Raw genomic sequence first — 21,568 nt, 5'->3', positions numbered from 1 at the left:
TTTGTTTCAGAAAGAAAAAGAAAACGAGGATGAAAACAACGATGCAACTCCCGAAGATGTTGCTTTGTCAGGTACGCGCCAGCCCCGTGACAGTTCAATGCTATTGCATTCATATCTGAGTACTGGATGGTTTCTGGGACACCATCGAACCTGAAGTGGACACTGGTTTTCTGCTTTTACTGGCAGAGGGATACACCTCATGTCGAGGGACTTTGTTTGAGGATTTCAGCAAATCTCGATCTGGCTTCATTTGCTTGGGTTTTGGAGAGAGTCGTCCATGAGTTGCCAATTTTCTTGATGCTGTTACGCCTTTGATATCAGGACTGCGAGCACCTCTCTTCTTCCCCACGGTCGCAGTCTGTGCCGCTCCTTTCTTAGCTTTCTGCTCCTTTCCTGCATCTTTGTGTACATCTCTTTTTTCCCCTTCTGCTACACTTTTCTGCTGTATCTTCGCTATAGGAGGTCTCGCCTTGCTGAACCGAGGTTCTGGAGATAGCTGCGAAATAGCTTCGATCTGTTCCTCATCAAACATGCCATCCTCTATGTTTTTTTCTGGCTCATCAAATTCATCCAGTAGATCATCCTCCTCTATCATTTTCTCATTCATTGCAAGGGCCGCATATTCGTCAATAGACTTTTCGAGCTCTAGATCCTCTCTCTCCTTCTCTGTAAGTTGCAGGTTCATCTCATGACCGTTCCCCTGCATCGCACTTGTTCCTTGAATTGTAGGCCCATCATCTTCTCTGCATCTCTGTGGATCTCCCAAGTTTTGGTTATTTTTTATACTTGCTACCTCTTGGAGAGCCAAAATTCTAGCATCTTTCTCTGGGACTGGATCATCAGTTGAGCTCCGCCTTGCTGTTGCATCGAAACGAGCTTCTCCACCTGATGCGCTCTTTGGAGTCTCAGCCCCTTTGCTCTTTAAAGGTTCATGGGACATCTCTGTTTCTCGAACTCTGCGCACAGGTCGCCATTCATAGCCATTAGGAGGAGGGGATCGCGAACTATGTCCCCTGTAGTATGGTTTGTAACCTGGTCGAGGGTTATCTGAGACAGTTCTCTGAGAATCTGGAGATATACGACTCCTAGAGCTTACGTTTTTATTCCTGTCCCCGAGCTTTTATGTTTGTCTCACGTACCCATTCCCATGTGGATTCTTAAGCCTCCATTCAGACGAAGAGGCAGTATCTCTCGTTTTTTCTCTAGGTTTTCCCCCGGAGCTGTGTTGATACGGATGATATCTCTCCCGATTTCGGGGAAGCTCCGAGTGGGTGGTACTTTCAAGCCGATTCCATACATTCTTAGTATGAGAGTCCCGTCTCTCTGAAAGATGCTTTCGGAGATCATGTGAGTTTTCTTTTTCTTCCCGCCCATCTCTGCGGTAAGCCTTTGGAAGTGGTTCGTCTCTTCTAGGTATTAAACCTCTGTTTTCCTTAATGTGTGAATCAGTATACACACCCATCCTCTTCCGCTGTGGTATAGAGAAAGCTTCCCTAGTTTCTCTTTCCTCTTTCTCTTGCTGGTAGATTCTTTCAAGGCGGTTTCTCTCTTTTTGCTCATTATTAATCTCTGGACAGGTCCCTTCTTCATGGGAGATTCTCTTGCATGAGAAACAATGTATGTATAGGTCCTCATATTGAATTGAGACTTTTACAACATCACCATTTGCAAATCCAATCTTGCAATCAAACTTAAGGGGGAGGTCTCCATTAACGAAGACTTTCACTCGAGATCTTTCAACGTCCGCGGTATCATAGGTTCCCAAGGCTTTCCCAATACTTTCAAAAGTCTCCATTTTTCTGTAGTGGATGGGGACACCCGATACAATTGCCCAGAAAGGCATGAGATTTGGGAAGTCTTCCCTGATGGTTGGGGTCCATCTCTCCAAAGAAAAACTCCACTTGTTGAAATGGCATGGTCTTCGCTGGAGTACCTTGAGGAGATCTTCTTCCTTATCAAAATCAAAGAGAAACTTATTATTTCCTAGGTTTGTTCCCCGAACGCGCCCTTCCACATCCCAAATCCTGCGCTTTGGCATATGTTTCAAAAGTGCTTCCACACTCCTTCCATCAGAATGGAATAACCTCCCAATCATGGTAAGTTTAAACTTTTCGATCAGATCTGAATTGTGAAAAGCTGGAATCCTATTGATCTCCTCTTCTTCCCCGTGGGTTTGACGTTTCATCATCCTAGTGCTGTCTCCACGCGATCGGGATCCTGGATGATGATTCATGATGACAGGTTTGATTAGGATTCTTGTCTAACACGTAATACACACCAAAGGGGTGGAAAATTCTGGTAAAAGACGAGTAGCTCTGTATGCGATACAGGACACCGTGGGGAAGAGAGGAGTGTTCGATAGTCTCCCTCTCTTCTTTCTTGCGCTCCTCGAAAAACTTCACAGATCCAAGATTTGCCTAGGTTGTCGCCAAAACCCTAGGTTAGGCGTCCAGGCAAAAATCAGAAGTTTGTATGTCTAATGTCTATCTCAAAAATGAATTACCAGATATGGCGAGAAAGAGGTTTAATGATGAATCTCCTTGGTAGGGAAATACGTACTTTGAATAGCTTAGTTGCCCATCCAAACCTCTTTATTTCCAAAATAATATTCACATCGATATAAAAAATCATATACGAAAACACAACTTACTAAATGAGCGATAGTTTAAAGAGGTTTTTACGAATGAAAGTAGAAACATAAAAATTACCTTAATAATTTAATATTTTATAATATTTATAAAAATTTAAAGTAATTAAATTAGCCTATAAATCAACTCATGCAAAACGTTGGCTATTTGTGGAGTAAATCCGCTCATATGTCACGTGCAGTCCGATCAGTATAAGAGAGTAAGCCAATGGGCCACGATTATGTGTTACCTAGAAAATTTATGGAAATCGTTAGGTACATATGGTTACTTATTTGTTCAGTTTACGATGTGATTTCACATGTTTATTTCACGTTTTGGAATGAGTTTGCGTTTGAACCTATATCATCAGTTATTTCATTGATGTACTCAACTCAGGTATATGTTTTTGACAATTAGTGGTCCACTATGATAGCGATACAATGTAGTCTCAAAAATCATACAAGCTAAATATCCCATACTTCATTTACATATGCTTGTTATATGTGAACTCATTTAATATTTTACTAACCAAACTGGAGATTCCATAGCAACGTGAACAAATAAGACTGTTGATTACGAGCACCGCATGCAATATTGTCCGTCTCTGTATTTTGAGTATATATGCGTTAATCACGAACATGCTGAAAACTATTCTTTTGGTTGTGAAACCATTTTTACCGATTGAAAATAATTTGTCGCAAAAAATATTTAAAATTGTCTTTTCAAAATCCATCCATAAAGCATCATCTTTCTAATATTGGTGGAATACATTTTAGTATTTTACTAAATAAAAGTTTAACGAATGCATAATTTTGTACATTTCTCGTAATATTCACCAGTTAAAATGGAAAAAGAGCATCATTTCGTTTCATATCATTCTATGATTGAAAAAAATAATTTTTCTGAAAAATCACTAAACATCCCTTATATATTAAAAGAGAAGCATTACAACATTTGAGGCATGACATTTGTCATTACGGAAATGATTCTTAGAATCTTTAGAAAAAATAAGTTGGTCTATCTAAGTATAAAATATAACTTTCATTAATCTAACCATAAAATCAATTATTAATGTAAGAAATTTATTCTCCGTTCTTTCCTCAAACAAATGCTACAAAATTACCTAATGTGATTAGAATATATATGGTAATTAATAATTTTGAATAATAAAAATTTGCTAACAATTTATATACCCTCTATCATTTTTGCTTAATTTTTTATTATTAAAATAAATTACACAATTACATTAACCATATAATAAAAATTTAATTAGATTTTTTCGTATATGTTGTATTTTAATTTTTTTAAACGAGTATAAATTATTAAAACAGTCAAAAGTCTCACATAAACATTTGTGATCAATGGTTTTATTTTTTGTTATAATAAGATACAAATGATTATAAAACGATATGAGTAAGAAATATTATTTGATAGGTGTTTATATAAATATATATATATAGTTTATATTGTTTAAATCAAACTACATACCATATAAAATACATACTTATTTTTTTATATTTGCATTGAAAAACATTGAGAACTTAATCTTTTAATTTTGAAACATTCATTGAAAATTTTAAACTATTATAAATTACAAAAAAATATTAAACATCTCACATTAATATAGTTTATCAATAGTTTACAATTTTGTTAAAAAAAGATGAAAATAATCATAAAACCATATTGAAAATATGTTATATATCTATGTTAATATCATTTAAATTTAATTATATACCATATACAAAATATAAAATTGATTGTTTTGATTTAATTACTATAAAATGATCGTAAATAAATTAGAGTGATCGTTTGATTTATATGTGCGCGGCTGCGCACCAATTTAATTATATACTTAATAGTTACTGACTTTTCAGTTATTCAGTATATATATTATTTTAATATTTCATAATATTCAGAAAATAAAATAAGTAATAAGTAATAATACATAAATATAGTTTATATATAAATTGTTTATCCCGCGCAAGGCACGTATCTTAACCTAGTGAAAAAGTAATGTTATTTCAATTTTATTAACTTCCATTAATAGATATTTATTTTTATCACATATATTCTTTTTACTAGTTACCAGGTACATGCATACATTTATAAAAAACAAAATAGGAGAAATAATAGATGTTCAGTTCAAATCTACTTACTGTTAATTCCCACTATATATCTTAAGTTCGGCACAAAGTGAGTATTAATATATAGGGATATATTATATACATTACATTCATACAAGGGTGGATGTATCGGGAAAAGGTGTGTATTGCTTTTACAATTAGTATCTTCTATAGATTGGGTTTTAATGTTGTACTAGAATTTTCGCTTTCTTTATCGGTAATCTGCTCAAATTTTATATATGTATGGAAGCTAAAGAATTTCACTAAACTTTGAAGGATCTCAACTAAACTTACGAGTATGTATGTTTAGATTTTGGGCATGTTCTTGTGTGTTGTTTAAACTTCACCTTTTTAACTCTTCATGAGGATTAACATATTAGTTGAAATGGTGAGCATAATAGGTCCAACTTATGATGGACCGATCGATGACAATTTACTGAGATTTTTCATATGGGACTATTTGTGAACGATATAAGGCCTTGTGTGACTCCAGCACATGTGATGCTGATAGCTAGAGCCATTGAGTACGTGGTTTACTCTATAGGTCTAGTTTAAACCAAGACTATGTGGTCTAGTGTTGTCTCTTCGAGTATGTACTGCACTCTTCGGTAGGTCAAAATAAGAAACCGAGTCCCAACATATACATATATAATATAACACATATATATCATCATACATTATCGTACAAATATTATACGCAATAACATGATCTTGGTAAGGATCGATCCTTGAGTCCATAATATTCCCAGATCTCAATATTCTACTCTTTGTGATTGGCATGTATCTTTAACTCATACTCAAGTGATCTTGTAGTGGCAGTCATACCGACATCCCATCCAGGTTTCCAAATTTAATTAACTAAACCCAAATGACTAAACCCCTTACTTTTTTTTTGAAAGCTTAAACCCCATACTTACCTCATCACTTTTGCTCACATTTTATAAGTAGGCCTTAAGGTTTACAACCCTTAATGTCTTCATTTGGATCACAAGACATTGGGTTCTTCCTCAAACCCAAAGCCTCTTTGTTAACCTATTATTCAAATCTTAAATTTTAATGTCACTGGACTTACGTCCAACGTTTCAGATGTCTTTGTTTCACTAACTTCGTTTCTTACCCGTATTTCTAAACCAAATCCATCTGTCCAGAACGCATGAAACATGAGATTCTATGAAAACCCTTTTAATTTATCATTTACGTATTCCACTTCTTTGTTCAATTTCTTAGATTCTTAACGAGTTTTTTCCGGCTAGGGGTGCATGAAGGAACGTGATTAGAAGATAGAGGTGATGGTCGAAGGAAAGAAGGAAAAAAAACAACAAGTAGTATTGACTTTTCTTGTATATTTTTCTTTATCAATATGCATGTTCCTATACTATATTTGCGAAGTGATTTTGTCACATGTACTTTTTACAATCAATTTCACAAAATAAATATAACATGACTACTGAAATTGATGACATGTCTTATACATTAATATGACATGGACAATTGTATTTAATGTTAATTTATATTTTTGGTAAACTTTTTAAAATACGGTAATAACACATTTAATGTCAATTTATATATATATTTTTTAGAATAAGAGAATAACTCATAAATCATTATTAAAATAAATATATTCAAATATGGCATTATAAATTTCGAAATATAATTTAATTATATATTTTTAAATTATACAATTTTATTACTAAAATTTTCAAAAATGTATACACTTTTTTAAGAAAATTATACAAATTTAATCGTAAAATCATTATTTTGTAATATATCTAAAAAATTTTATAAATATTGTTTAATTTTAATTTTTGGTAATTATGCAACTTTTACAAATGTATTTAATATATTTAATTAAAATAAATATATAGAAAAATCTATCTAAGATTATAATTTCAAATATATACACGCATATTCTTAAATATAATTTTTATGCTTAATTAAATTAAATTTATATTAAAATATTGATACGAAAAAAAATAAAATTTACAATCCCCTAGACTATATTTGCGACGTGATTTTGCCACATGTTCTTTTTACAATCAATTTCACAAAATAAATATGACAAGACTACTAAAATTGATGACATATCTTATAGCTTAATATGACATGGGCAATTGTAGTTAATGTTAATTTATATTTTTGGTAAACTTTTTAAAATATGGTAATAACTCATATATTACATTTAAAGTCAAATTATATTTTTGGAATTTATTTTAGAATATGGGAATAACTCACAAATCATCATTAAAATAAATATATTCAAATATGACATTATAAATTTCGAAATATAATTTAATTATATATTTTTAAATTATACAATTTTATTACTAAAATTTTCAAAAATGTATACAATTTTTTAAGAAAATTATAAAAATTTAATTGTAAAATCATTATTTTGTTATATATCTACAAATTTTATAAATATTTTTTAATTTTAATTTTTGGTAATTATGCAACTTTTACAAATTTATTTAATATATTTAATTAAAATAAATAGATAGAAAAATCTATCTAAAATTATAATTTCAAATATATACATGCATATTCTTAAATATAATTTTTATGTTTAATTAAATTAAATTTATATTAAAATATTGATACGAAAAAAGAAAATTTAAAATATTAATAAAATTTTATTTTAAAATATAATTTATATTTATCTGCTAATAAATTTTTTTACTGCACAAAGTGCAGGAAAACACCTAGTATATATATATTTATATTGTTGATTTACAAAGTTACATCACAACAAATGTACCATCAAAGAAAATTCCACAAATTCAACCACTAGTTTTCTTGCTTCAGCTAAACAAGTTACCATTTATAAGTCGTTGTAAATAAACCAAATTGATAGAATAAGTCCAACCCTCTAAAATGAAAATGTAAATTCCCGAAGCTGGACAGAGCTACGTTGCACGGATGCTTCATCGGACGTCCGCTTCCCGCTTCGGAATCGGAATCGGAATCGGAATCGGAATCGGAATCGGAACCTTGTGGAAGCTTGTGGAATCTCGCTTCCAAAACGCTTCTAAAATATTATTTTTAAAAACACGTTGGAAGCTTACGATTCCGTTTTGGAATCACGCTTCTGTTTTTAAAAAAAATGTAATATATATCATAAAATATAAAACCATATTTTTTGATCTATATTAAATAAAAATAATAATAGTAATGAATATAGAGTTAGAAATATACAAATATTAAAACTAATATTATAAATTATCTTTATGCATTGAGATTTTTTATTAAAGATATAACACATATTGAAATATATTGTGTCAATTATTTATGAAGTATTGAAAATAATTAATATAGTATTTTTTGTAAACTTAATTTATGTGTATTTTTACAGTTTTAATATAAAATCATTTCAAAATTATTATAAATGAATAAATGCTTTATTTCAAATTTAAATCATATAATTTTAGTCGTAATTTTTTTTTAAAAATCTTATATATATATTTATATGGATATACGCTTCCAACACGTATCCGCTTCCTAATATTTTAAAAAATTTCGCTTCTGCGCTTCCTTACGCTTCCGCTTTCACGTATCCGTTTCCGCTTCTGCTTCCGCTTCCATGTAACATAGCGGACAGAGGCTGTCTTTAAGGCATTCCCGAATGATTAAAGGGTACTTAATCAATTACTGTTCCACTGTCGCACTAAGTCAAAAGTGAACTCCAAAGCCAAAGGTTTCAAACATTGTTAAAGTATTATGTCCACGAGAATCAGTACATTAGAGGCCCACCAGTTATCAATAAACGCCAAAACATTTTACAGTTTTCCAAATTTTGTAATAATTTTTGCATAGAGATATTTAGAATATCATAAATGAAAACAAAAAAAAAAGACATACTGAAAATTCACAACTAAACAATTACATAGTTAACTATAAAAATAAAATCAAATTGGCAAGAGCATTTAATTTACATCCCTGTATCAAAAATTACTGTATCGATTTTCTCTTAGTTTTACAATTGGTTTCAAATTTTTGTAATTTTTGTAAAAAATTCTGAAATTGTTGGGTTCATATTCACTTTTCTAGCTAGAAAAGCGAAAATAAAATACTCATTAAGAAGATATGGGATGATGATAGAAATTCCTACTAGCTTTTTTTTTGAAACACAGAAATTCCTACTAGCTGTTATTGTAAGTTTCAACTTAGATGTGGTCCAACGTTTCTACCATCGCCATTGATCCACACATATAGGTAATAATTCGTTTAGTTATTCTTTTCTGGAATGATGTTAATTAAATGTTTATTTTGTAGGTTATGGGAATGAACTGGAAAGTATAAAGTCGAAATCGCATGGTGTGGAAAAGATGATTGTTTTTGGCTAAACTAATGTATTTTATATGCTAATTGAGCGGATCCCCAAATATTCTCATAATCCCTCCTTAATCCTTCTCATAGTATGTTGAAACTTGAAATAAAGTGGTGAGCTTTAAAATCCTTTTGCTTTTTAGAATCTAGAGGAGCGTAACAACAAGATTTTACCAAGTTTTTATAGACTTTGAGTCTTATAATTCTAAGATGAATTATACGTAAATACCATATATATATCCTCACGTCCAAAGGACACAAAAGAAAGAAAGTAAACAACTTCAATCCAAATTTAGATGCACTGAACATCCACTCACCGCCCCACACACAATCTATACGTTACACAACATAAGATTCAACCCTAAGAAATGTCAGAGAACGATAATACAACACTTGTACAAATAAACCTAGATTCCCCATATCATTCGAGAGAGATAAGATAAAGGGTGTGTGTATGAACGTAGAGGTGACTTTTTTTTAGTTTTGGTGAACCAAACACGTCCCCCCCCACCCCCCATCTCTTCTCAATTTCTCATAATTATTATCACCTCTTCTACACGTTACCTCTTTGCTGCAAACTCACGCTCCTCTCCAAATGCACGTGACTTCCACGCTCCATTCAATCTCTCTGTTCTTTTTACCCAACACCATTCTTCTTTTGTCTCAATCCAATTCGCTTAAAAAGATCTTTTCCAATCTCAGTTCACATTCAATTAACAAAACATGTTTCCTGATATATATACTTTTCGATTTTTGTGTTTTTTTTCAAACTAAAACATTTCACACATATATGTATGCTCACAGTCTTCTAATCAATTCGTAGAAAATTTAAAATAATATTCCCTAAGTTTTTTCAAATGTATGCAATCAAAATGTATAAAAAAATATAATGAAAAAAATTTAAATGAACACTTTATATAAAAATAGCGTTGGAATTGGAAAATTCAGTAAAAATAAGCTTTATCAGATTATTTAAATAAGCTTTATCAGATTAATTTTTATTTTATATTTTTTTGTAAAAAGCCGCGATATCTGTTCAAAAATCAGAAATCAAGAAGTCACGCCTATATCTTTCTCTCTCCCGTCACTCTCACTCCTCCTCCTCTCCTTGCTTATCATTACATCGATCCTCCTTGTAATCTCTCCTCTGTTTTTTTTTTCTCTTCTCCATAGATAATCAAGAATCAATGGACTCTGCATTGTCCCCAAGCCCATTTGATCCCACAAAAACACCAAACGCAGAGCCAAAGAAAAGCTTCATGTCCTCTCTCATTACCCTCCGCTCCAACCACTTCAAAGAAGACACTTACTTCGTCTCCGAACTCAAACCCACCGAGCAGAAAGCTCTCCAAGACCTCAAAGAGAAGCTCTCGTCTTCCTCCTTCGGAGCTTCCTCCATGTGGGGAGTCCCTCTCCTCGGCGGAGACGACAGAGCTGACGTCATCCTCCTCAAGTTCCTCAGAGCAAGAGACTTCAAAGTCGGAGACTCGCTGAGGATGCTCGAGAAGTGTTTGGAGTGGAGAGAAGAGTTCAAAGCAGAGAAACTGACCGAAGAAGATCTTGGTTTCAAGGATTTGGAAGGTAAAGTAGCTTACATGAGAGGATACGACAAGGAAGGACACCCCGTGTGTTACAACGCGTACGGGGTGTTTAAAGAGAGAGAGATGTACGAGAGAGTGTTTGGTGACGATGAGAAACTCAAAAGCTTTCTGAGGTGGAGAGTTCAGGTTCTGGAGAGAGGTGTCAAGATGCTTCATTTCAAACCTGGTGGTGTTAATTCGATGATTCAGGTTACGGATCTTAAGGACATGCCTAAGAGAGAGCTTAGAGTTGCTTCAAACCAGATCCTTTCTCTCTTTCAGGATAATTACCCTGAGATGGTTGCTACTAAGGTAAATGTTTCTTTTTGGAGACAAGAACTTGAATCTCGAGATTATTATGTTTCTGTACTTGTTTGTCTGAAAAACCCCTAGTAAGTGTTATGTTTTTCATGTGTTTTTGCTCTGTTTTGCGTGTTGGGTTGCTTGCGAATCTCTCATGCAAGAGAATCTGAAAGTGTCTTAAATGCTTAGTACATGTCTGCTTAATGAGGAATCTAAATCTCATTCAAGAAATAGTACTTATCTTAACATTGATTTTGGTTTAAATCTTGGAATCTTGTTTATGTTCAAATTTTCAAAAATGGATTTAGAAGAAATAGTAAAGAGTGGTTTTAGATGTTTCTGTGTTGGCATCATCCCCTGACTTGTGCAGTTTTGATTCTTGTTTTTGTTTTTACTTTCCGTAAATTTTACTTCTTAGCTTTTGTCATCTACCGCTACAGTTAAATTGATGGATTCTTTGTGTGGCCGTACGCTGAAATTATTAATAATCAGTCTCTATTGACAAAGACAATGCGTAATATCTATAAACAAAGCATTTCTCATGTTGGTATTTGAGTAACAAACTAATATATTTTAATATGTAAAAAGTACTAATAGATCATTTTAAAACTATTCAACTCGTGAAGTTTTGATGAATCTTTTTTTTTTGTAGATATTCATCAATGTGCCTTGGTACTTCAGTGTCATCTACTCAATGTTCAGCCCTTTCTTGACGCACAGAACAAAGAGCAAGTTTATTATGTCCAAAGAAGGAAATGCAGCTGAAACACTCTACAAGTAAACACCATAACACTTTCAATGCTATTTTCTCTTTTTTTTTTTACCCATTTTGTTCAAATGCATGCTTATATGTCAGGTTCATAAGGCCGGAAGATATTCCGGTTCAGTACGGCGGTCTTAGCCGTCCTACTGACTCACAAAATGGACCGCCAAAACCTGCAGTTGAATTCTCCATTAAGGGCGGTGAGAAAGTTAACATTCAGATTGAAGGCATTGAGGTAATATGTCAACAAGCATTTTACAAATAAATGATTTGATGAATTATGAAATTCTTTTTATGTGTATTATGATATTTTACAGGGTGGAGCAACTATAACATGGGATATAGTAGTTGGAGGATGGGACTTAGAGTACACGGCAGAGTTTGTACCAAACGCTGAAGGGAGTTATGCAATTGTGGTGGAGAAACCAAGAAAGATGAAAGCTTCAGATGAAGCTGTGTGCAACTCTTTCACGACAGGAGAAGCTGGGAAACTCATTCTCTCTGTTGATAACACTTTGTCCCGCAAGAAGAAAGTCGCTGCTTATCGTTACACTGTCCGGAAATCTACCACTGCAGCCGTCTAAGGCATCGTTGTTGAGAAGATGGGTTTCTTATTACTACTTTTTTTTGGTTGTGCCGAGGATTTTCTTTCTTGAGTTTGAGTACTAGTTTGGACTGGGTTTCGAAAATGCAAGGAGATATGTATAAAAACAATGATTGTATGACATTTTAATGTTTGGCTTAATATTTAGGTAACATCAGACATTTCAAGTGCACTGTTTATGTTTTTACACTGTTGAGATCCTTCAGAACCAACAATTGTGTATATGCAGAGTGTCTAAGTTGCATTCTCAGTGAGAGTATATAGTATTGGCATTTGATACCCAATGTTTCTTGTTTCATCAACTGTAGAATTCAGAAACAAAACAGAAAAGGCCCAACGAAAATGCAATGGAAGGCCCAAGAAAAACAAATTACTTGTCTAACCCAAAACAAATTAAAAACATAGGAAAGCCCAACGTTCAGAAACATATTATTATTGAAAAATGGTAACTTCAAAAAATATATATATTTTTTTTGTAACAGAACTTCAAATTCATCCAAGTTTTTCTTAAATATATGACAAGATACATGTAAAATAATGTAATTGCATGCTAGGAAGATTGTAACTGCAGCTTGTGATCTTGTTTAATATTGTCACGACTTTGAACGCGAGGTAGCTTCGGTTTGCATTGAAGCTGCTTAATTACTTGAAGTATCAGAGATGAAAGGCCATGCAAGATCCGATAAGTGGTAGGTAGTTAATAATAATACTAGATATCAAGGTAAATTCTAGCCAATGTGAAAATTGTAGGAGAAATAAAAGTTTTGCAAAGACAAACCCCAGCCCATTGATTAAGTAACCTTTCTCACTCGTGAGAGCAACCTGCTAGAATCTTTAAAGCCTAAGAACTAATGTTTCAACAAGCCTAAACCCAATGGTTTAAACTCTTAACTTCAATGTTCAAGGAATAATAGCTTCGATGGAATCGAAGACAAAACTCTTGGGTTTTGACGATGGAGTGTATAGGTTTGTTTGAAAGAAGAGAAGTTGTCTGGGACCTTGCGGTCGGGGGTGTAAGGAAATGGGTCTGGGACGCCAACCCGTTTAGTCTGGTGGTAAACGGCTTGCAGCTGTAAGTACGGCTTCGGGTTCGACTAGCCACCGAGGTTTTCACATGGCTTCATCGGTCCGAGGAGAACAACACGTGGTCTGAGGTAACTTCTCACCAAAGACTCTAAGCCTACCACGTGGCTAGTCTGGACCACATAAGAGGGGCCAGGATACTCCTTGTAAATCTCAAAAAAAAAAACAAAAAAATTATTACTTTAGAAGCTTTATTTAGAGACTTATTTAGAGACTAGGACTTAAAACTTAGGCGGTTGAGTTTTATTAATCTCAGTTGTTTGTTTGCATTTTAGACTTTGTGTATATTTTCACTTTTTTTCTTATTAAACCATTAACATTAACCATGAAACAATCGTTTTTTAAACTGTAAAAGTTAACACAAATTTTTCTTTTTGCAAAAGAAAAAAATAACAAACTGATTTTATATTTTAACAATCTGATATTAAAAAAAAAAAAAAAATCACATATCATGAAAGAGAAATTGGCTTTATTTTAGAAAACGATTTCACAATGATTTTTATTAATATAAAAGATAGTGAAAACGCATTTGGATTTCATACCAGTGAGAAACAGAAACACCAATTTTTTTTTTAATTTATAAATGTGTAAAAGGTCGTTTGGTTAAACAGAAAAGAAAAATAAACTAATAAAGTGGATAAAACTAAATATAGAATGCATGAATAAAAAATGGTGAGATCTCATTATATCAGAGAACGATTCAAATCCTAAAAAATAAATAAATATATTCTTAAGAGCATCTCTAATGTACACCTAAATAATTTCTTTTAAAATAGAGATCTCTATTATAGAAGTGAAAATGCTCTAATATATGCCTCTATAATTGAGTTTCTCTATTTTAAAGAAAAATATAAAGAAAAATTATTTTTTGTCTCTATATTTAGAAGTGAAAATAGCATTTCTCTATATTTTTTCTTATAAATAGAAGAACTTTATTATAGAGGCATACATTGAAGCATTTTTACATCTATAATAAAGTTTTTTTATTTTAGGGAAAAATATAGAGATAAAAATTGGGGTGGGTTAGAAATAGTCCAACCGGAAGAATATGTGATGCTCCATGAAAACTTAAGACTTATTTTTACAATGGTTTTATATATTACATGATCTCAACTCTTTGGTAAGGAAGTTTCCACGATCGAACACCTTGCTAGTTTTTTAATATTTATTCAAGTAATTCACCTTAGAAAAGCCTTAAAAGCATTGGAACAGAATATATCTTCGCCGAAAAGAATCGGACATACCAAATTTCGGTTTAATATATAATGCGGCATTTTATTTCTCATGATTTTCATTATCGTCCGGAACAAAATAGAACTTTTTGAAAAGTGAATAATAGACCATATAGTCAAATATAGTCTGCTATCGAAGAATGCGAGTCGTTGTTTTCAAGAATTAATGATGGCTCTTTAAGTGTGTAGCTGTGTGTTTGACCATTGGGAACCAATCTTTAAACTTTGTATATAATTTTTCAATCTGATAACGATTCACAATACCGCAATAACCGCATTTGATTTTAATCTTTTCGTTGATCTCTTATGTGTTACAACCCTATACACCCTTGCATTCATTTATTTATATTACTAAGATCGAACCTTTAGCTCCGACTATATAAAGCTAAGTTCCATTTAAAACAACTTTGCGTAAAAAAAAGTATAATTCGTTATTGGTGATCCTCAATATGACATAACATGTATAAAATTCTGAGTTGGTCCAAGAGATTCGGATTCCATCCTTCTAATTATGCCTTTAATTACTATTATATCATTTTCTAAATTATTCCTATCGGTCTTCTCTTGGTTTCTTCTAAAAAATGCCAAAAATGCCGACTAAAACTACCTCTAATGGTACTCTATTTATTCTTCTATAAATTACAAAAAAAATAAAATAATTTTTGTTATAATTGTATTACGTATAATAAAATTATTTTATTATAGAGCGAAATATAGAAAAATGTCAATTTTCTCTTCTAAATATAGAGTAAAATATAACATTCATCTATATTCAATTATATAATAGAATTACTATATTATAGAGTAAATACCACTGGAACAAAAATTATTAGAATTACTATATTTTAGTGTAAGATATAGAAGAAAAAATAAAGTACTTAGGAAATCCCCTGATTAACGATCTTTTGATAAGTAAACCTGCAATTATTTAATGTTAAGTCTGTGAAGGGTCTATATCGTAGTTATCCACTAAGAAACAATCTTTCATTACACATAAATTAAGGTAGTGATTGGTAACCGTGGTGCGGAGCGTTATTGCAATAGGAAGTGCGTAATTGAGCAAGTGTCACCAATCAACAACTTTTGTTAAAAGTGTGCGGTTTTAAAGTGAACAAAACCAAAAACGCAAATGCTCAAATTACTAATTGAGCGCTTGACATCTGTACAAAACCGCACTTACGTAATGACCATGAAATAACTAGCATATTTGGTCAAATACGCACTTCTTCTGCTGTTTGTTTTTTTTTTCACTTTTTCTGCTGTTAATATTTTATCTTTATATGAAGTATTAATTTGTTACTTTTATTTTTAAAAGAAACTAATAAATTAACAACCAGCACATATTTCAACTAATTCTAAAAGAGTTTTAAAACTAATACATAGTTAAAAGTATCTCATTTGCAATTTTAATTTGAACTACAGTTATTCAACTAATGGCATATGGTCTAACATTAATATTAAAAGTTAGTTGATTACATCAATAATCATATTAAAAAAAATAAAAGTATTCATATGATTATCAATTAGTAAACATAAAATTTATTGGAACCCAACAAAAAACAAAATTTAGACATGGTTTGATAATAAAGCATTGGTTATCTCAAATTCAAGTTAAAAACAATTAAATTTTAATTTTAAAAGATTTCTTAAAAAATCATATTAACTTAGGTATATTTACTTTAAATAAAAACATTATAACATTATAACATTTTTAATTTGTATTTTGATTTCAAAATAATTTTAGTAGTTAAATTTATATTAACAAAAAACAATTTAATTATATTTTATTGAAAATTAATTTTAATATTCAAAAAATTATAAATTATGATATTATTCAAATTAAATTAAATTGCTAATCGTATTTATTTTACATTACTTTCTTTCAAATCCCCACTACTTTTTAATTAAAACCGCACTATTTTTTTTTATCAAATCCACACTTATCCCGCAAACCGCAGTTGAATCGTACCGCACTTCAATTCTGCACCGCTAATATTACGAAAACCGCGGTCACCATTCGGACTCTAAGTCAACATTAAGAGCAACTGTTTCATGGCTTAAATAGTTTAAAACTAGTTAACTGAGCATATATCAATATACTTGACGGATGTAACTTCTACTTTTCCTCGGTTTCAAGTTTTAGAAAAAAATTGTTTCACAAAAATAAATTTTTTTATGTTTTTATATAAAAATAACAAATTTCAATAAAATTAATTAAATTTATTGAAAGACTATTGGTTTAATAACATTGAAATTTGATAATTTCAAAAAATGATAGATGATTAATGAGTTTTTTTAATACGTGTGAAAACATGAAAACATTCAAACGGAGGAAGTACTGTAAATTAACTCAAATATCAGTTAAAAACTCAGAAACTGTCATATTTAAGGCAAACCAGACCTCATTAAAGGATTCTTCTCGTACTACTCCACAATAATAAAAGAAATAATAGTATTTGATAAATGGATATTTCAAACGTTAAAGTAATATTTGTTTGTTTTTTCAAATGACTTAATTTTCAGTGTACAACAAATATAGCGGATACTCTCCTTTAAAATTGTCATATGAGAGGAATACAATATATTTTTAGATTTATGAGTACGAAAATAAATTTCTAAAAAGAAAAAAAAAATCAGGTTTTTAATTAGTATAAATATGAGTTTTATAATTATAATTTATTTATCCACAACAAACTCAAAAAATCGATTCTTGTCTCGTTTGCTTTTTAATTCTCTTTATTTTTTCAAATATAGTTAGTGGATTTTTTACAACACTGTCTATTTATATACAATTATTTTTGTTTTAGTCTAATACTCAAAAAATAAAATCAACCTTTGTGATAGAGGTGTTCTAAAGTCACTGATCAATTGATCAATTGAGTGCCGACAGAAAGCAAAAATGTACAAATTAAAAATCACTGTTTTATTGAATAACCAGCAATTTCCAGCAACACAGAAAAAGATTTACCAAATTCAGTCAATTAGCAGATCAATTAGAAAAAAAAGGAAAAAGATCATCACAAACCAACACAGTTTCTCGCAGTCGTAACACCACCGTCAACGACAAGGTTATGTCCATTAACATACTTTGACTCATCACTCGCTAAATATAACGCCGCTTCAGCTATATCCGTGGCTCTCAACGTCTCTCCTTTTAAATTAGCCAAACTCCTCACAAACTCCTCCATCTCCTCCACCTCATCACCATCTCCCACGTCACCCTTCCGCCACGCGTTCACCAGCATCGACGTGGCAACTCCAAACGGCGATATGCAGTTAACCCTAATCCCATACTTACCTAGCTCACAAGCTGCGTTCTTGGTCAGTCCAACGATCGCATGTTTCGACGCTGTGTAAGCGTGTGGCCCCATTCCACCCATCACACCGGCCACACTCGCCATCGAGATTATGCAACCTTTAAACCCTCTCTTGATCATGGCACTTGCCGCGTGTTTCATGCCGAGACCTACGCCTCGCACGTTCACACGCATCACTTGGTCGAACTCTTCAGCGTTGAAGTCTAGTATGCTTTTGTGTTTCTTCTGGTCACCGAGAACTCCTGCGTTGTTGAATAGAATGTCGAGCCGGCCGAACCGTGCCACGGTAAGGTTCACTAAGTTTTCCACGTCAGCTTCTACCGAGACATCGCAGCTTATAAAGGCGACTTGGGATGCTGAGAGAGATTTAGCTAGGAAAGAGCCGGCGGTGGCGTCCACGTCAGCGATCACCACCGTGGCACCGTGTCTCGCGAATAGCTGGACGGTGGCTTTGCCGATTCCATGTGCGCCTCCGGTTATGATGGCTACTTTTCCTTCCAACCTATATAAAAGAGTATACATTATCAGCAAATGAAATTAATGAGAAGGGATCAACACAACTAACATGCAATAACATTCGGTTTTCAAATTTAAAAAAAAAAAACACTGCTAACATGCAAAAGACCAGTATAATCCACTTATATTGTTATTCATTTTTGAGTTTGAAAGTTATCGCAAGACGGACAAACATTAATGTACTTACTACTTATATGCATCAGTAGTTTTGTACCTTTTATGAAATAAAGTTGAATTAGTCTCCTCCATCATGGTCTCGTGGATGGATTGAAAGGTATGGTCAGGGATCACTTGGGCCGGCATGCCGGGTTTTTAGTGAGTGAGTTAGATAGGGAGAACTTTTTTTTTAACCAAAGGGTTAAGAGAGGGAGAATTGTCTAGCTTGGTGTGGAAATGAATCGCAGTAGATGCATACGAGTACATCTATTTATACAACTATACAAGTGTGTAACGTGTACGAAAGATAAGTTACGAACCGTGAAAGACGTGAAACATCCAATCATGCTCAAGTTTTGGAATCATTCTAAATAATAATTTAGTATCCACAAAAGCTAACAGATAGGAAAGACAACAAAAGATACTTAATATATTTATATACACTGAATGGATGTTTCTAAATTATGTGAACTAATTGATTTAATAATACTTATAAGAGAGACTAATGAACTTATTTGGGTCAACCGGATCTACTTGTATGAAACAAAATCAATCACAAACATCTGGAAAGTGGAAACTAATCCAAAATAATTTCCGAGTGTATCATTGATGATTTGATATCGGATTTAATCTAGAAAAAAATCTATATGAAAACAGTAATTAGATTTGAGATCTTTCCTATATTTATTATGCTGGCAATACGAGATATCTCTTGTATTAACTACCTGACTCATCAGCACCTATAAAGAAAGGGTCATATAGGAGATATCTCTTGTATTAATTACCAGAATCATATCAGTGAAAGGGACAAGGAAGATACTTACGAACTGTATATATGTTGGTATAGTGATTTAGCATAAATAATTAGTTCCATTAAAAATATAGTTCGATTTCTGCTGGAAAAAATGTTTTACGTCATCATAAAATATTAGTAACGACTGGTCTTATGCCTAAAAGGAGATTAGATTTTATCTCAAACTCCTCCCACTTGGCCAAGAAAAAAAAAGAAGGTAGATACTTAGATATTACCGTTACAGGTTTTGAATTTGTTGATTTATCCTTTTAGAACTCAAGAAGAATTGGCCAATAAAACCAATTCAAAAAGTGCAAGAAATGTAACAGACTATTATAGGTGTTCGAAGCAGTCGTGATTTTAAAGACGAAATAGTGGACCTCGAAACTAAGAGCATGCTTAACCCGGATTATTAATTTGAGTTTTTTAATTTATGATTTAATATATATATATTTTTTTACACTTTTCGGCTAAGAACCGGCTCTTATATCTCTTATTTAAGAGATAGTTTTTAGCTTTTCTTAGTTAAAAGCTAAGAAACGGTTCTTAGCCGAAGCTAAAAACTCCACCCTAAGAATCCGGGTTAATCATGGTCTAAGGATATAGTGTGCTTTCGCTGGCTATTTCCTCACTCCCTTTAGCTTTACAAAGTACAAACGCAATTCTATTAGCTTGGCTTAAGTGTGTGTTTAATCATATTGCTCTCATTATTCTCTCTTAAACTATATCATATGATCTTTGTCACAACTTGTAATTCCAATGAAATATTTTTTAGCAAATAAACAAATAGTTTCTGTCAGAATTCATTTTACAAACTAGTTTTTTCAGAAACTTTTGAATCACTCTAATTTTTATATTTTAAGTAATTTATATCAAACCCTGTAACATGAACATTTACAAAATAAATCTATGAGCAGGGCCGTGCCTGACACTAAGCACATCAAGCATGTGCTTCTAGTTCAGATGTTTATATATTTAGAGGGCCAATTTGTGATGTGAAATATTCAGCAGCACAGGTGGTTTTTTTTTTTTTTTTTTTTTATTTATTTGAAACACCAGCAGCACAGGTGGTTATGAGTTCATTTGTGTAAATAGATGTTGTGAGTACGAACCTTTGGCATTGGATTTTTTTAATTTTGTTTCATAAGTACATATAGTGGGCCAACAATTTTTTTTTGGAGCCAATAAATCTCAGGCACGGCTCTGTCTATGAGAGAAATGAATTATTATATATTAATCAGAATGAAAGGGTACAAACTGAAATAAATTTGACAGCAGATACCAAAGTAACCCATAAAACTATTCTCTATTTGTTCTGTTAGTCTTTTTCTTTTATTGGTATACACGCATACAACTCACACGCACATTTCTACAGTTGCATCCTGGATTATAACATGATAATGGTTGTAATCTACTAGGATACAGATCCGGTCAACTACTCCTAATTTTAACTCTTTAGTCATTTTTTCTACCCAAGAGATTCTGAATATTATACTGTAATAATATTAGTCGGTTAATTAGTCCCCCACTTTTTTTTTGAACTGCCCCAGTTCATATCTTACTAAATAGTTTTTGAGCATACTGGATCATATATCAGTTTTCTTTCTGCGCCTATTGAGTTGTTTGGTCAATGTATATATATATTTTGCGTGTGCTGCATTGTAGTTCGATGGAACCATTGCGTCTGATACAGTTAATATATAAATGAACCAGGATAACACATGCGACTTGCGATAGTGAGTTTATTTGTATATATTATCGATAATTTATTTTATATATTTGATCATTTTATTTATACATATACAATATTTTTTGTTTTATTATATAATTTCTTTCCGATGGATCGGATCAATTTTTATTAAAAATTATGGAACAAAACTATAATTAATATATCATGGGCTGATCGGATTGGACATTAAACAAATTATGACATAAAACCTTATTTTTTCCATCGAACACATTCTTGAAAAAAGTGAACAGTATTGTTTCCACATTTAAATTATTTTGACTTTTATCTTCCGTATGGTTTTGAAAGCTTTCAAATCAACCATCGAATTGATACATGTCATTTTAGTCGTATACTTAAGGCAAACTTACATTTTTATAATTTAAAGTCGTTTTAAAAAATTCAAAATATAACATATAAGA

General features: G+C 32.0%; 2 protein-coding genes across 2 annotated transcripts; one reads left to right on the top strand and one right to left on the bottom strand.

Annotated features, from left to right (window-relative positions):
• Nucleotides 1-10,152: 10,152 nt before the first annotated feature.
• Nucleotides 10,153-12,484, top strand: LOC106312724 (patellin-6). The gene is made up of 4 exons (XM_013750342.1): nucleotides 10,153-10,965; nucleotides 11,609-11,733; nucleotides 11,813-11,954; nucleotides 12,037-12,484. The coding sequence occupies exons 1-4, from the start codon at nucleotides 10,261-10,263 to the stop codon at nucleotides 12,301-12,303; spliced, it is 1,239 nt and encodes a 412-aa protein (XP_013605796.1). The 5' UTR covers nucleotides 10,153-10,260; the 3' UTR covers nucleotides 12,304-12,484.
• A 5,106-nt stretch (nucleotides 12,485-17,590) lies between these two features.
• Nucleotides 17,591-18,847, bottom strand: LOC106307268 (short-chain dehydrogenase reductase 2a). The gene is made up of 2 exons (XM_013744169.1): nucleotides 18,686-18,847; nucleotides 17,591-18,457 (listed from the first exon to the last, which is right to left on the bottom strand). The coding sequence occupies exons 1-2, from the start codon at nucleotides 18,772-18,774 to the stop codon at nucleotides 17,656-17,658; spliced, it is 891 nt and encodes a 296-aa protein (XP_013599623.1). The 5' UTR covers nucleotides 18,775-18,847; the 3' UTR covers nucleotides 17,591-17,655.
• Nucleotides 18,848-21,568: the final 2,721 nt, after the last annotated feature.

Source organism: Brassica oleracea, chromosome C8 (genome assembly GCF_000695525.1).
Source record: "Brassica oleracea var. oleracea cultivar TO1000 chromosome C8, BOL, whole genome shotgun sequence".
In the NCBI taxonomy this organism is placed as follows: domain Eukaryota; kingdom Viridiplantae; phylum Streptophyta; class Magnoliopsida; order Brassicales; family Brassicaceae; genus Brassica; species Brassica oleracea.
Note: the sequence above shows the minus strand (reverse complement) of the source record. Positions and strands in the feature narration are given on the sequence as shown.